The 11,694-nt window shown below is 45.0% G+C and overlaps 1 protein-coding gene across 1 annotated transcript; it reads left to right on the forward strand.

Annotated features, from left to right (window-relative positions):
* Positions 1 to 8,417: 8,417 nt before the first annotated feature.
* On the forward strand, positions 8,418 to 10,688 carry HOXA4 (homeobox A4). The gene is made up of 2 exons (XM_023225893.1): positions 8,418 to 9,088; positions 9,635 to 10,688. The coding sequence occupies exons 1-2, from the start codon at positions 8,473 to 8,475 to the stop codon at positions 9,979 to 9,981; spliced, it is 963 nt and encodes a 320-aa protein (XP_023081661.1). The 5' UTR covers positions 8,418 to 8,472; the 3' UTR covers positions 9,982 to 10,688.
* The last annotated feature ends 1,006 nt before the right edge of the window (positions 10,689 to 11,694 follow it).

Below are 11,694 nucleotides of genomic sequence, written 5' to 3' on the forward strand. Positions count from 1 at the left end.
ACTTTAGTCTTTGAATCCCCAGGCTAATTGAAAGGGGTTAAAGCGCTTTCTTTTCTTCCTCTTTGCCTTTCTTCTCCCTCTCTTCTTTCCTTTTCCTCTCCTTCTTTGTAGAATTAAAAACATCTAGGCACAGGACCCTCAGAAGGCAACTTAGGCGGCCCCCTAGATAACATTAAGATTGGAGAAATTCACTCCCCCTCAACATGCAGGCGAATTCTCTGTTCCAAACTGTGCTCTAAAGTTTTGGGGGGAAATTGAGGTGTCTTCAATGCCCAACTTAAAAGTCCCCAGAGCCATTAGGTTGTTTTTCCTGACACATCATAAACGGTAGTTTAGGGAAGAAATTGGTCCTTTGTCAGTGGGAGATTTCCGCCTTTCTTTTGTTAGCTGCTCTTTCTGTTTGATCCCAGGAAATTTACATAATCTATGATTTCCAGAACAATCTCCAAAATTGCACCAATGGGTGAAGTAAGGTGAAATAAGTTTGTTTATCCTGGGTACAATTCCATCTTGGCCCCAGTCACCCCTTCTGGCCCCAACCCCCCATATTCTTCAATGGCAAAACCCAAGCCCAGTGACTGGAGACTGTGGCCTGTCCCGGGATCTTTTTCTGGATGGGTACCCACAAGGGACCCAGTAGATTTCCCTCAATCCTATTTTAGGAATTAAGCCAAATTCTCCTACTGCATTCAGAAATGAAACAAAAAATAGGATCTGCTTTTCTCCTTAGGAGCTGGGCAGTTTTCAGCAAGTATTAATTGGTAAAGATACCTATTAAGTGCTTAAAGTGAAAAAATTGAAAGTATAGATTTGGAATTTCAATAAACTTTATTGTGCAGAGGCCACCTACACTCAACATAAGTCCAACAGATGTCCCCAAAGTCAGAGGTCCAGAAAGCAAAACCTAGAAAGTTTTTTTTTTTTTGAAAAATAGAAACCCTCCCACAAGTGTTACTTCTCATGAATAGTGGCCAGGTGAAGAATCCTGAAGTAATTGTATGTAACCTATTAAAGTAAACATTGGTACTTCGGCATTCAAGAAGATGTGTCCACATCTTAGTGGGAACAAGGATATAAACTCTACATGGGTATGGTTCTCTTTTATAATGTTATGTGTCTGTGAGAATACTGGATTCCTTGTTTTGCTGCTCTGAATTGTGGGCTCCTTATTGAAAATATCGGGTTAGGGTTCCATTTTAGTTACTCATTTGGTGATCTTGCTTGAGTGATTTCTTGGTGATTGAAATTAGAAAAAAAAAAAAAGTGACAGGGATTCTGCCAGTTTAGTTTGAGTAACTTACACAGAAAATATCCACACTACTTCATGGCCATATTCCACCTTGGGGTGTGGGAATGAGCAGAAAGCCTGTTGAAGTCATATCCCGCACCACAGAACATAGAGAATCTTTCCAAGGAATGAGAAAAATTATAGGCTTTAAATATTGTCAGCTTGCTTATTTCTGTCTGTTTTAATCTTCACAAAACTTAAGTAGAATTTAAGAGAGCAGGCAAACCCACATGGCCACATGGAATTAAATGACTTTAAAAATACATCATGCAGTCAGACCTATGTGTTATTGGAGGATTTTTTTTTCTTTCTTCCTATTTTCATAGAAAGCATAATAAAGAGGATGGCTGGTTTTCTGCTCATTCTGTAGATAAGTTATTTCTTTTGTGGATTCTTTTGGGTTGTTCTTGCAGAGGAACTTTCTAAGAAAAAATATGTCTGTCACTGAGGGCTTTATGAAGACATCCAGCTTCAGCCGGTGGCAGAAGTGCGTGTCTGTGCTCCTCCTCAGCGGCAATGTGCGGGGGCTCGTTTGTTCCCACAAGCTGAAGAGACAATATTTCTGAACTATAAATACAACAGGAAGCTTCTGGTCACACTTACTTAGGGGTTTGTTAGGGTTTCCATGGTCTAATTTCACAACATTATGCCAAGATTCCTTTTCTCCTGCTCTTTCCCCTGCTTCATTGTTGGCGGCTCTGGGAGAGCAAGACAGAATTTCCTACCAAAAACAGAGTCCTGTTCATTTGCTGAGATTCTGAGAGTACTATATTGAAATAATTAGTGAGTGGAAAGCAAATCACATCTTAAAAGATGGGCAATTAAGGAGGAAAACAATCTTTTTAGGTTAAAAGATGCCCTTCTCAGCCTCTCCCCTGACTTGGCTGGGGGTCTGTCCATGGCTTGCCCACCATGGAGAGTGCAGAGCATTGTGGGCTCCATCCCTTTGGTTTCTAAGAAGGAATTTCCTTCTAGTCAATGGCAAAACTATAAACGGGGCTCCCAGGCAGGGCTGAGGGGGTCAGCCTAAGCTCCCACCCACATAGGGGAGAGAATCCACAGCCCCAGCCTTTCTAAGCCCCAGAACTTGAAGGTCTGCCCAGGTTTGTTTTGTTTGGTGTTGTTCACAATAAATTTGTTCTTCTCCCACCAGATCCCCTCCCCACAAGCCAGTCTTTTCAATAATAATATTTGTTATCAAGGTTATTAGATAATTATTGCGATTTTGTGAAGCAGCCCTTGCTGGAGGTGAAGTCTGTCATCGCCTAACAAATGACGCCCGCGCAGTTCACTGCCGGGTTAAGTAAATGCAGAGAAGATAAATCTGCACACCCTAGGAATCGCCAGCAGAGCACGCTTTAGTACAAGTTCACAGTCAACTCACCCGCCTGGGCCAGCTCTCCCAACAATTAGGGCTGCGTCTTTAGTTTTAAATAAAGGGAAAAAGTGTCTCCACCTCCCATTGCTTGCTTTCCCCCATCTTCTCTTTTCTTTCACTTTTTACAAGGTTCTCCCATTCTGCTCCAAATTTTCCTCATAAAATAGAATCACGAGTGATTTCAAGTTAATCTAGTACCTAGGTGCTGACAAAGGGGTCGTAGGCTGATTTAACAAAAAGTCCAGTCACAAACACACAAAAATATCCATTTCACCCTCCACATATGGCAGTGGCAGAAGCAGGGTGTCCTGAGATGCTAGGGGGGCCCCTTCCCCCTGAAAGAAGAGGCTCAGCTTTGTGTATCTTTGTGGTTAGTGCGTTACAACTGCAGGTCAAAAAGTTGAGGGTCAAAAGTTTACATTGTGCAGTGCTCTTAGTCATCTGCTCAGACAGAGTTTGATGTCAATGTTAGAGCTGTGATCTTGACTATCAGCACAAAAGATAAAATGGCTCGGAGTGACGCGTGTATCATGGTATGGACTCCAGGTGAACCCTAGTGGTTGAATGACCTCAATTACGGAGGAAAGGATAGAAAATTCCTCTTTTCAAGAGTAATACATGCTGTATTTCATCTTGAATTATCTCTCCTGTTCTGAGGGAATAGCAGCAGGTAAATAGGCATAGATTACTGAAACACCAACACCTTAGGTATTGGAGAACCAGGAGTCTGTGGGTTTGTCACAAAATAAAAATGCTAAAAACTCATCTGTGGAGCTTTAAAAACTAATGTCGCAAGTTTCCAATATTTCATTATGCCTTCAAAGGCAACAGAATGGTGCAGAAAACCTCCTTTATTTGAAAAGAGGGATTTTGATTGGCTAGTTTTTTGTCTTTTTAGTACATATGATGACCCCTAAAGTGTGTAAGAACAAATGCAAACACAGGCACTTCTTGCAAAATGTAATCTTTGCAGTTTTCAAACGTAGAATATGCTTTTTGTGAAACTACAGTCCGCTGAATGCAAAGCGTTCTGAGATCTGAGAAGGGGAAGGAAGGAAGTGGACACCCTCCTGAAAGACACAGAATTCTCCCTTCACCCCTTCCACCAGCACTACCAGTGACAAAATGCTTATTGATGCATGAAAATGTTCCTGTTTGGAAATTTTTGTTATGTTTATTATTAAACTACAATTGAATGTAAGAGAAGTACTATAAGCTATAAGTGAATAACTAGACTGTAGGAAATGCAGAAAGGTGAAATCCACAAATACCAGGCCACTGTGTAAGACAACCAGGACAGAATAGAATATTTTCTATTCTTCAGAATGTACTTTTTAATAATACAGGTGGAATTGAAGAAAAAGTCAAGGAGAAGAGAAAGCAACCTAAGGAGAAGGGTAGGAGAGCAGAAAAGAAAGGGAATAGTGTATTAAGGAAGCCGACTGGAACCATGCTTCATGTGTGAGTTGCAACTGACGAGCTAAACAATATTTTATTTTTCATGCATCTAGAATGGCTTTAAGTGTTGGTGCTATAAGAATCTATTTTCCAGAGGACATATTTCTCTTTTCGATGAATTGACCTTCAAGGGATCAGTATAGGAAAACAGAGAAGAGAAAGGTGAAATATTTTCCCTAGGTTTTTCTTTTTTAACTTTGGAGATAATTCAACTACTCAGAATGTAGACTCTTGCAGGAATGTTTAAGATCATCCCAATATGTTTTGGTTGATTGGATTTAACAGTGCCAGGTATGTTCAGTTGTAAAATAAATATTTCCCAAACACTGCCTTCATGGAAGTAATCAGGGTGCTTCTGTGCAACGTGTAAAGTTTTCACTCTGGCCAAGAGCTTGAAGCCAAATGGGGGTTTGCCAGATGAAACAGAAGAAAGGAAACAACTGTGGTGATTGCTGTTGCAGCAGTGAACATTTCACCACATTTGGGCTAGTGAAATGAAGAAAACTGAAACCCCTCGATGAGTCAACAAGATAATTATGTGTCTCTTTGGGAAAAACCTTTTTATTGTGTTTTTTGTTAAAAACATGTGACACACCTTAGAAACACGTCAACTTCAAAAACCATAGATATATCTTAGTTAGTCTTCAAAGTAAAAGAAAAGGGTACTAGCAGAAGTTATTGCTTTTAGAGTGCTTGCTTATTTATTTGGAGGAATTTGAACCTCAGGCCTCTCAAACAATCCAAGTTAAAATTCATGTGTAATCCCAATATGAATATCAGTCCTCATCCCTGGGTTGTGTGCATTATTTTAAACTACTACAAGAAAATTACCCCCAAACTATTAATTGGTCAAATGGCTGGTAAAGTGTTGTTCCTCTCAAATCTTGTGTCTAGTGTAGGTGTGGGGGGAAAACCTTCAAATGCCACCATCAGGCGTTTTGAAATTCGGCCACTCCACTGTTCAGCTCCAGAAACATGCATCAGATAGAGAACAGTCTGGGGGACTCTCGCTCTAAAGAACAAAGGACAAATACAGTCAATACATTCCATAACGTTTACATTTCCTTTGGCTTTTCCCCCTGGTTTTTCCTGAGAAGGAGTGACCTGGGCAAAGCACCCTGCTCGCTAAAAGACACTGTATAGACCTTTTACAAGCGCAAAGTCCAAGGCCGAGGTGAACTTCAGGTCAGTGCGTCTAACAAATATGAAAATGTCGGCTGGTGAAGGGCGCGCCTTGTGATTTAACAAAGACTGTCAATGTGTAAGATTAATAAGAAACAAAATGCACACGGTGTCACTGTTCGGTCACTTTGAAACTTGGGACAGGATTGCATTCAAGAGGGAAGGCTGTTACAAATATATTCAAAATGATTCAAATCAGATTCAAACCAAGCTGCAAAACATTGCCTCCCTCTCACCCTCCCTCTCCCTCCAACTCCCTTCACTCTTCTCCATCTGGGATTCGAGGACATGACGAAAAGTTGTGTCACCTAATGGGATTTTAAGAAAGGTTTTGTTGGGAATATGTTACCCCTGCACGTGGAAATGAGCAAATGTGCTCACCAGTTTCCTGAGGAAAGGATAACGCTTCCACCCCGCTTGGGACTGGAGCCACTTGGTGTGCGAGGATTTGCATGCTCCCTCTCTGCTACATTTCAGGGCATCCCATCTTTTCTCAGGCGAGATGCTGCTGGTAAACTTCAGTTTGTTTATTAATTGAGTTAGTTTCTTCCTGGCTTTACTTTGGTGTCTTGGATATTGTGTAAAAGCAAGAGGTATTTTAAAAAATGTTTTTCAAAAGATTATTTGATTCAATGGAATGATGCTACGGTTTGCAAAGGGAGATTGAGGAAGGTTCAGAAAAGGTACTGAGATTGTTTATTACAGCCATAAATCTTGCAGTAAAATGTCAAAATGTCGGTGTGTGAGATAACACTTGGTGGTCCTGGCTCCGTTTGTGTTTATGATACGAACCACAAAGACAAGTTACAGGCCTTGAGGGATTCTGTGTAAGGCCATCTTCCTAAAGTAATAGAACCACACAAAACACAGGCACAGCTAACTCGTTTGGGTTAACCGTATACAAAACAGTGCTTATGTCTCATTAATACTTAAAAATAGAAACTTGGTACAAGGTTCTGAGGCTAAACAACAGAATTTTGTGTTTTAGTGCCTGTAAATATTAAACAGATATGGTTAAGACGCTGGTACTCAAGGTTGATGAAATGAGGAGGGAAGATTTCCTTGTCATGCTTTTTGTCCCCCTGAAACTTATAGGGTTCAGATTTGTAATACATATAACTATATATTATTTATATTACATTGTATACAACCTATGTGTATATTATTTTTTCTTGCTAGGGAGAGATATTGGTTCAGGTAGATGTATCACAGGCTGAATTTTTCCTCCAGTCTAGAGAGGATGGCTAAAGATTACACTCAGTGTTGATTTCTGTCTGTGGCTCAGATTTCATTAAAAACAAATTTTCAGGATGCCTCATGTGAATGGACGGCACTCTTCACACACACATACACCTAATATGGAAAATCTCTTTGTACCACTTCAGGGTGATTCCAGTTAGAAAGCTAATATGATCCCCTTTTTAACCTCTTTTCCTAAATTAGTTTAAAGATTAGTCCCATATAATAGGCTTTATGTGGCTAAGCATTAAATGACTATCCATCAAATGGATATATTCCAGCATTTAGTAACTCCTATGAGTAACCAATATGAATGAAGATAGAATTGACATTCCTTTTGAAGTGTCTCCAGGCTTAGGAAATAATTTTCCTTGTCTGCGTTCCAGACTCAGTTGTGAGAAGGCTGTTTATACTGCTCTTTGAAAAATCAACTAAGGTGCACCAGCTGAAAAATCCTTGTTTTTGCATGCCAATATGAAAATATTTTTAGAATGGTGACTATGCTAGTTTGCACTGCTTTAATCTAGGCTGAAAAATAGAGGATCTAGATATGTCTCTTACTCAGAAAAGAAAGGGAGAAAGTACACAGTACAAATAAGGCATAAGTGTTTACTTCAAAGATCAACATTAGGTGGAATAAGTAATTTATTTGTTAATAATGGCGTAATTAGTGTACCCATCAAATTTCAATTACCAAATGGCAGGCAACAGTCTCCTCTCCCTCCTTTCCAGAGCTTCTGATATCGTTAATACGCTAATTTTCAGCAATTAAGAAATTATAGACTGTCCTGTAAATATAACTCTAGTCTCAGATACTGCCTGAGAAAGCAGGATCTAAAAGAGAAAACATGAAATTCTTAGCTGGAAAAGACCCATCAGCGATCAGACCGGCAAGGCGTTTATTTTACCCTTAGCTTGTTTTTGTTTGGGGATTGTTCTGAAATAGGAAGTTATTGTTTTCAAAGCTCGGTTCTGTGGAGGTATTGCTTCTATCCATTCCCATCCTTGGGCCAACTTCTCTCTCACTATCGCACCTTGCAATCGCGGGCATATTTAGCTCTCACATCGACAATCCCATCAAATTAGATGCTATTAGGAAGGTTCCAATTTTTCTTAGGAAAACGCGAAACAGATTGTCTCTGAAAGAAGGAAAAAATGAAAAGCGTCCATCCAGTTATAATGGAATGGCCTCGCTTTACATCCTTGGGTCGATTTCTCTTAGCTGCCCACCCACCCTTTGCAGCTTCTGCCAAGCTTCTCAAAACAAGGGCTCTCAGGCCGACACGCAAGGAGCAGGGTGTGGGGAAGGGGGATCTGCGGTTGGGAGAATGTGTCTGGTGGCCTCTCAGGGGCGTACATAAAAGCCAGGATGCCCCTTGGTCCCAACGCCCTTCCTTTCCCCCGTTAGCCTAGAACCCCTGAAGGACGCGAAGCCTGACTGGGTTGCGCCCGAGGTCAGCGCTGAGCCGCGGCTGCCAGACTGCCCGAGGCCTAGGCCAGCAGTAGGGCAAGCAGAGGGCTCCCAAGAGGACCTACAGCCAGACAGGGCCCGAATTCCCAGGGGGAACCAAAGTTGGGGGGCTGGGGTCCAAAGCTCCTGCTCCCTCCCCCAGCCCAGGGACAGGACAGCAGCATCCATCACGCACCCGCGCGTTTCCTGATCCGGGTCCGCGCGCGCGGTGCGCCCATTGGTGGGGGCGCTGCACGTGGGGCACGGGGCGGGGCGCGCGCTGGGCTGGGGAGGAGCGGCTCGAACTTTGGTGGCGGCGTCTGCGGGAGGGGGAAGGGTGGGCACTTGACAGCGGGGGGAGGGGAAGGGCGCAGAGGAAAGGGGGATGGGAAGCGAGGCAGGAGGGGGAGGGGCCTCGGCGAGCCCAGAAAAAACGACAACGCGAGAAAAATTAGTATTTTTGCACTTCACAAATTAATGACCATGAGCTCGTTTTTGATAAACTCCAACTACATCGAGCCCAAGTTCCCTCCCTTCGAGGAGTACGCGCAGCACAGCGGCCCGGGCGGCGAAGACGGCGGCTCGGGCGGGGGCCCCGGCTACCAGCAGCCCCCGGCGCCCCCGACCCAGCACCTGCCGCCGCAGCAGCCCCAGCTCCCTCACGCGGGCGGCGGCCGAGAGCCCCCTGCCTCCTACTACGCGCCGCGGACCGCCCGCGAGCCCGCCTACCCTGCCGCCGCGCTGTACCCCGCGCACGGGGCCGCGGACACCGCCTACCCCTATGGCTACCGCGGCGGCGCCAGCCCCGGGCGGCCGCCCCAGCCCGAGCAGCCCCCGGCGCATGCCAAGGGCCCAGCGCACGGCCTGCATGCGAGCCACGTCCTGCAGCCCCAGCCGCCGCCGCCCCTGCAGCCTCGCGCGGTGCCCCCAGCGGCCCCGCGGCGCTGCGAGGCGGCCCCCGCCACCCCAGGCGTCCCGGCAGGGGGCAGCGCCCCCGCGTGCCCGCTGCTCTTGGCCGACAAGAGCCCGCTGGGCCTGAAGGGCAAGGAGCCCGTGGTGTACCCCTGGATGAAGAAGATCCATGTCAGCGCCGGTACGTGGCGCCGCTGGGGAGGCACGGGAGGTGGGCCGGGGCTGGACCTGGGTTCGAGGGTCGGGGTCAGGAGGGAGAAGCTCAGGGGAAGGGGGCCTCGGGAGGGGAGTCCCCATCTGGCCCGGGCTGCGGTGAGATGTGGGTATGTGTGCACCAGCCAGCCGCCTGATCCCAACGTGAGAACCCTTTTGTACCCAGGGTCCCTTTATCAGGAGATTTACGAGACGCCAAACTGTTAGGGCAGTAATTATAGCCCCCATAAATTTAATTGCCCTGGCAGAGGCTTCAGGCCATGTGTCTTTGAAGCTTTTCTTCAGCCCTAATGCCCAGCACCATTCTTTATGGCTCTCGGGTGTTTCCCGTTGTCAATAGCCTGTGAAACATTTTCTTTGCGGTTTTATGTATCTTGCGTGAACTTGGTGTCAGGTTATTATATAATGATGATGTCCAATTGCTCTTCCCCACCCCACCTTCTCTCTCCTCCTCCTTTCTCTCTCTTCCGCTCCCTCCTCCTTGGCCTTCTCTTTCGGGGTTCTGGGTTTTCAGTCAACCCCAGTTATAACGGAGGGGAGCCTAAGCGCTCTCGAACCGCCTACACCCGGCAGCAGGTTTTGGAGCTGGAGAAGGAGTTCCACTTCAATCGCTACCTGACCCGGCGGCGCCGCATCGAGATCGCCCACACGCTCTGCTTGTCCGAGCGCCAGGTCAAGATCTGGTTTCAGAACCGGAGGATGAAGTGGAAGAAAGACCACAAACTGCCCAACACCAAGATGCGATCCTCCAATTCGGCCTCGGCCTCTGCCGGCCCACCAGGGAAAGCACAAACTGAGAGCCCGCACCTCCATCCCCACCCCCACCCGAGCACCTCCACACCGGTTCCCTCCTCCATATAATCTTCTAGAGACCTTGACCAGTTTCTATCCCTTACTTGCTTTTCTCTTCTCTTCTCCTGCTCCTTTCCTCATCCACCCCTCCCCATCCGGACCATAATAGACACCAAAACAAACCCAAATTGGTGTAAAGGATAACCAAAAAGAAGACATTATCCGGGTAAGAGTGTGTGCTGGTTGCCACCCAAGAGAGGACAGTTGTCCAGGATGCTGGTTGGTGGAACAACCTGCTGGCCTGAAACAAGGCTGCCAGGTGTGGATACCTGAGAAGGACTACTTGGTATCAAATACTTTTGAGATGGCTACAGTCAGCTAGCTGGACAGCCCATGCTGACTGGGGACGTATACTTGCATCTTTGTTGAAAGCAGAAGAAAAGAGACTCTTTCCCCACCTTCCTTACCTCCTCCTCCCCCATTAAGGCAGCTCATCCAAGCTTGTATTGAACTGAATAAAAGAGTAGACACTGTGGACCTCACAAGATTATTTAATTCTTAAGATGTGTAGACCTTGATGGTAGGTGTGACATGTTAGTTTTCCTTACTTGCATTTATTTAAGATACTGTCACAGAGATACTGTTGTCCCCTTCTGGGACACAGTCTTTGGGGAGAGGGGAGTGCATTTAGACTTATGTGGAACTGTACAAATTGTGATGTGGCTATATAGAAAGCCATGAGCTAAGAATAAACTCCATTTAAAAAACATTAAAAATCTAAGATTCATGTGTTTTCTAAGCTTTTCATTAAGAAAACAAAAGTCCTCTGGATTGAGATACTTGACCTTTCATGTAAAAACCTTGTAGATAGCTTGAGCTGTATTCACTTGGATTCTGACAGCTCACATAATTTGTGTGTGAGAGTGTGTGTATGTATGCTCAACTTGAGCTGAACTCTTGTCAAGCTTGGCCTACTGTGGAAAAGTTCCAAAGATCAGGAAGGCTCTTGAGCTCTGAGAGGGCTCCTCTTCTTCCCAAACTTGGCCAGTCTTTCAGGCTTCAAGTCTCTGTAAGGCATAGAAATGTGTCCTTCCCTGCAATGAAAGTTGAAACCATGCAGTGCTGTGGGCCCAGGAGTTTCTGCAGTTGTTCTACACACTGAACTCTGAGCACACTTGGAAAGAAGTGGTCTCTTTGGTATTTATTGCACCTTCACACTTAATCTGCCTGTTTCCCTGGAGATAAAAAATAGTTCGTGCAAAGGGTTGAGATTACTTTTTGTTTCTTGGCTGTTCTTAAGGTCATCTTCACTAACTACAGACTAGGAATTTTTGTTTGTTTGCTTGGTTGTTTCTCTTTTTTGAAGAAGGAGCTTTCACATAAACTGAATTTTACAAGGACACTCTCCAAAGTTTCTCCTGAGGAAAGAAAAAGCATAATATATCCCCAAAGTTCACCCCATGCAAAGTAGACCTGGGAGAGTTTACTGCTGGAAAATAGCCAAACTCTGAATTAGGGTCACTTTCCTCAAATGCTTTGTGATTTTTCTGCTCGATTCCAGAGATCTAGATCCAAAAGGCTGAAAATCAAAACCCACTTCTCAATCTCTATAACCCTAGTATTTGTTTACTGATTTAGATTTGGTGCTTACTGCAGGGAGTCCCCTACAATAAGACAGCAAAAACCGGTGCGCACTAGCCCCAGAATATTAGAACTGTCACCTGGCCTTGAAAAAGTGCAGCTTTTAGGTTATGTAATTTTAGCATAGATGGGAGTAGGTGC

This window comes from Piliocolobus tephrosceles, chromosome 8 (genome assembly GCF_002776525.5).
Source record: "Piliocolobus tephrosceles isolate RC106 chromosome 8, ASM277652v3, whole genome shotgun sequence".
Classification (NCBI taxonomy): domain Eukaryota; kingdom Metazoa; phylum Chordata; class Mammalia; order Primates; family Cercopithecidae; genus Piliocolobus; species Piliocolobus tephrosceles.

Excerpts from the sequence above, each read along its gene's own strand:
- HOXA4 (XM_023225893.1), top strand. The coding sequence starts at position 8,473 with ATGACCATGAGCTCGTTTTTGATAAACTCCAACTACATCGAGCCCAAG. Across the intron at positions 9,089-9,634 it reads GAAGATCCATGTCAGCGCCG|TCAACCCCAGTTATAACGGA; the intron begins GTACGTGGCGCC and ends CTGGGTTTTCAG.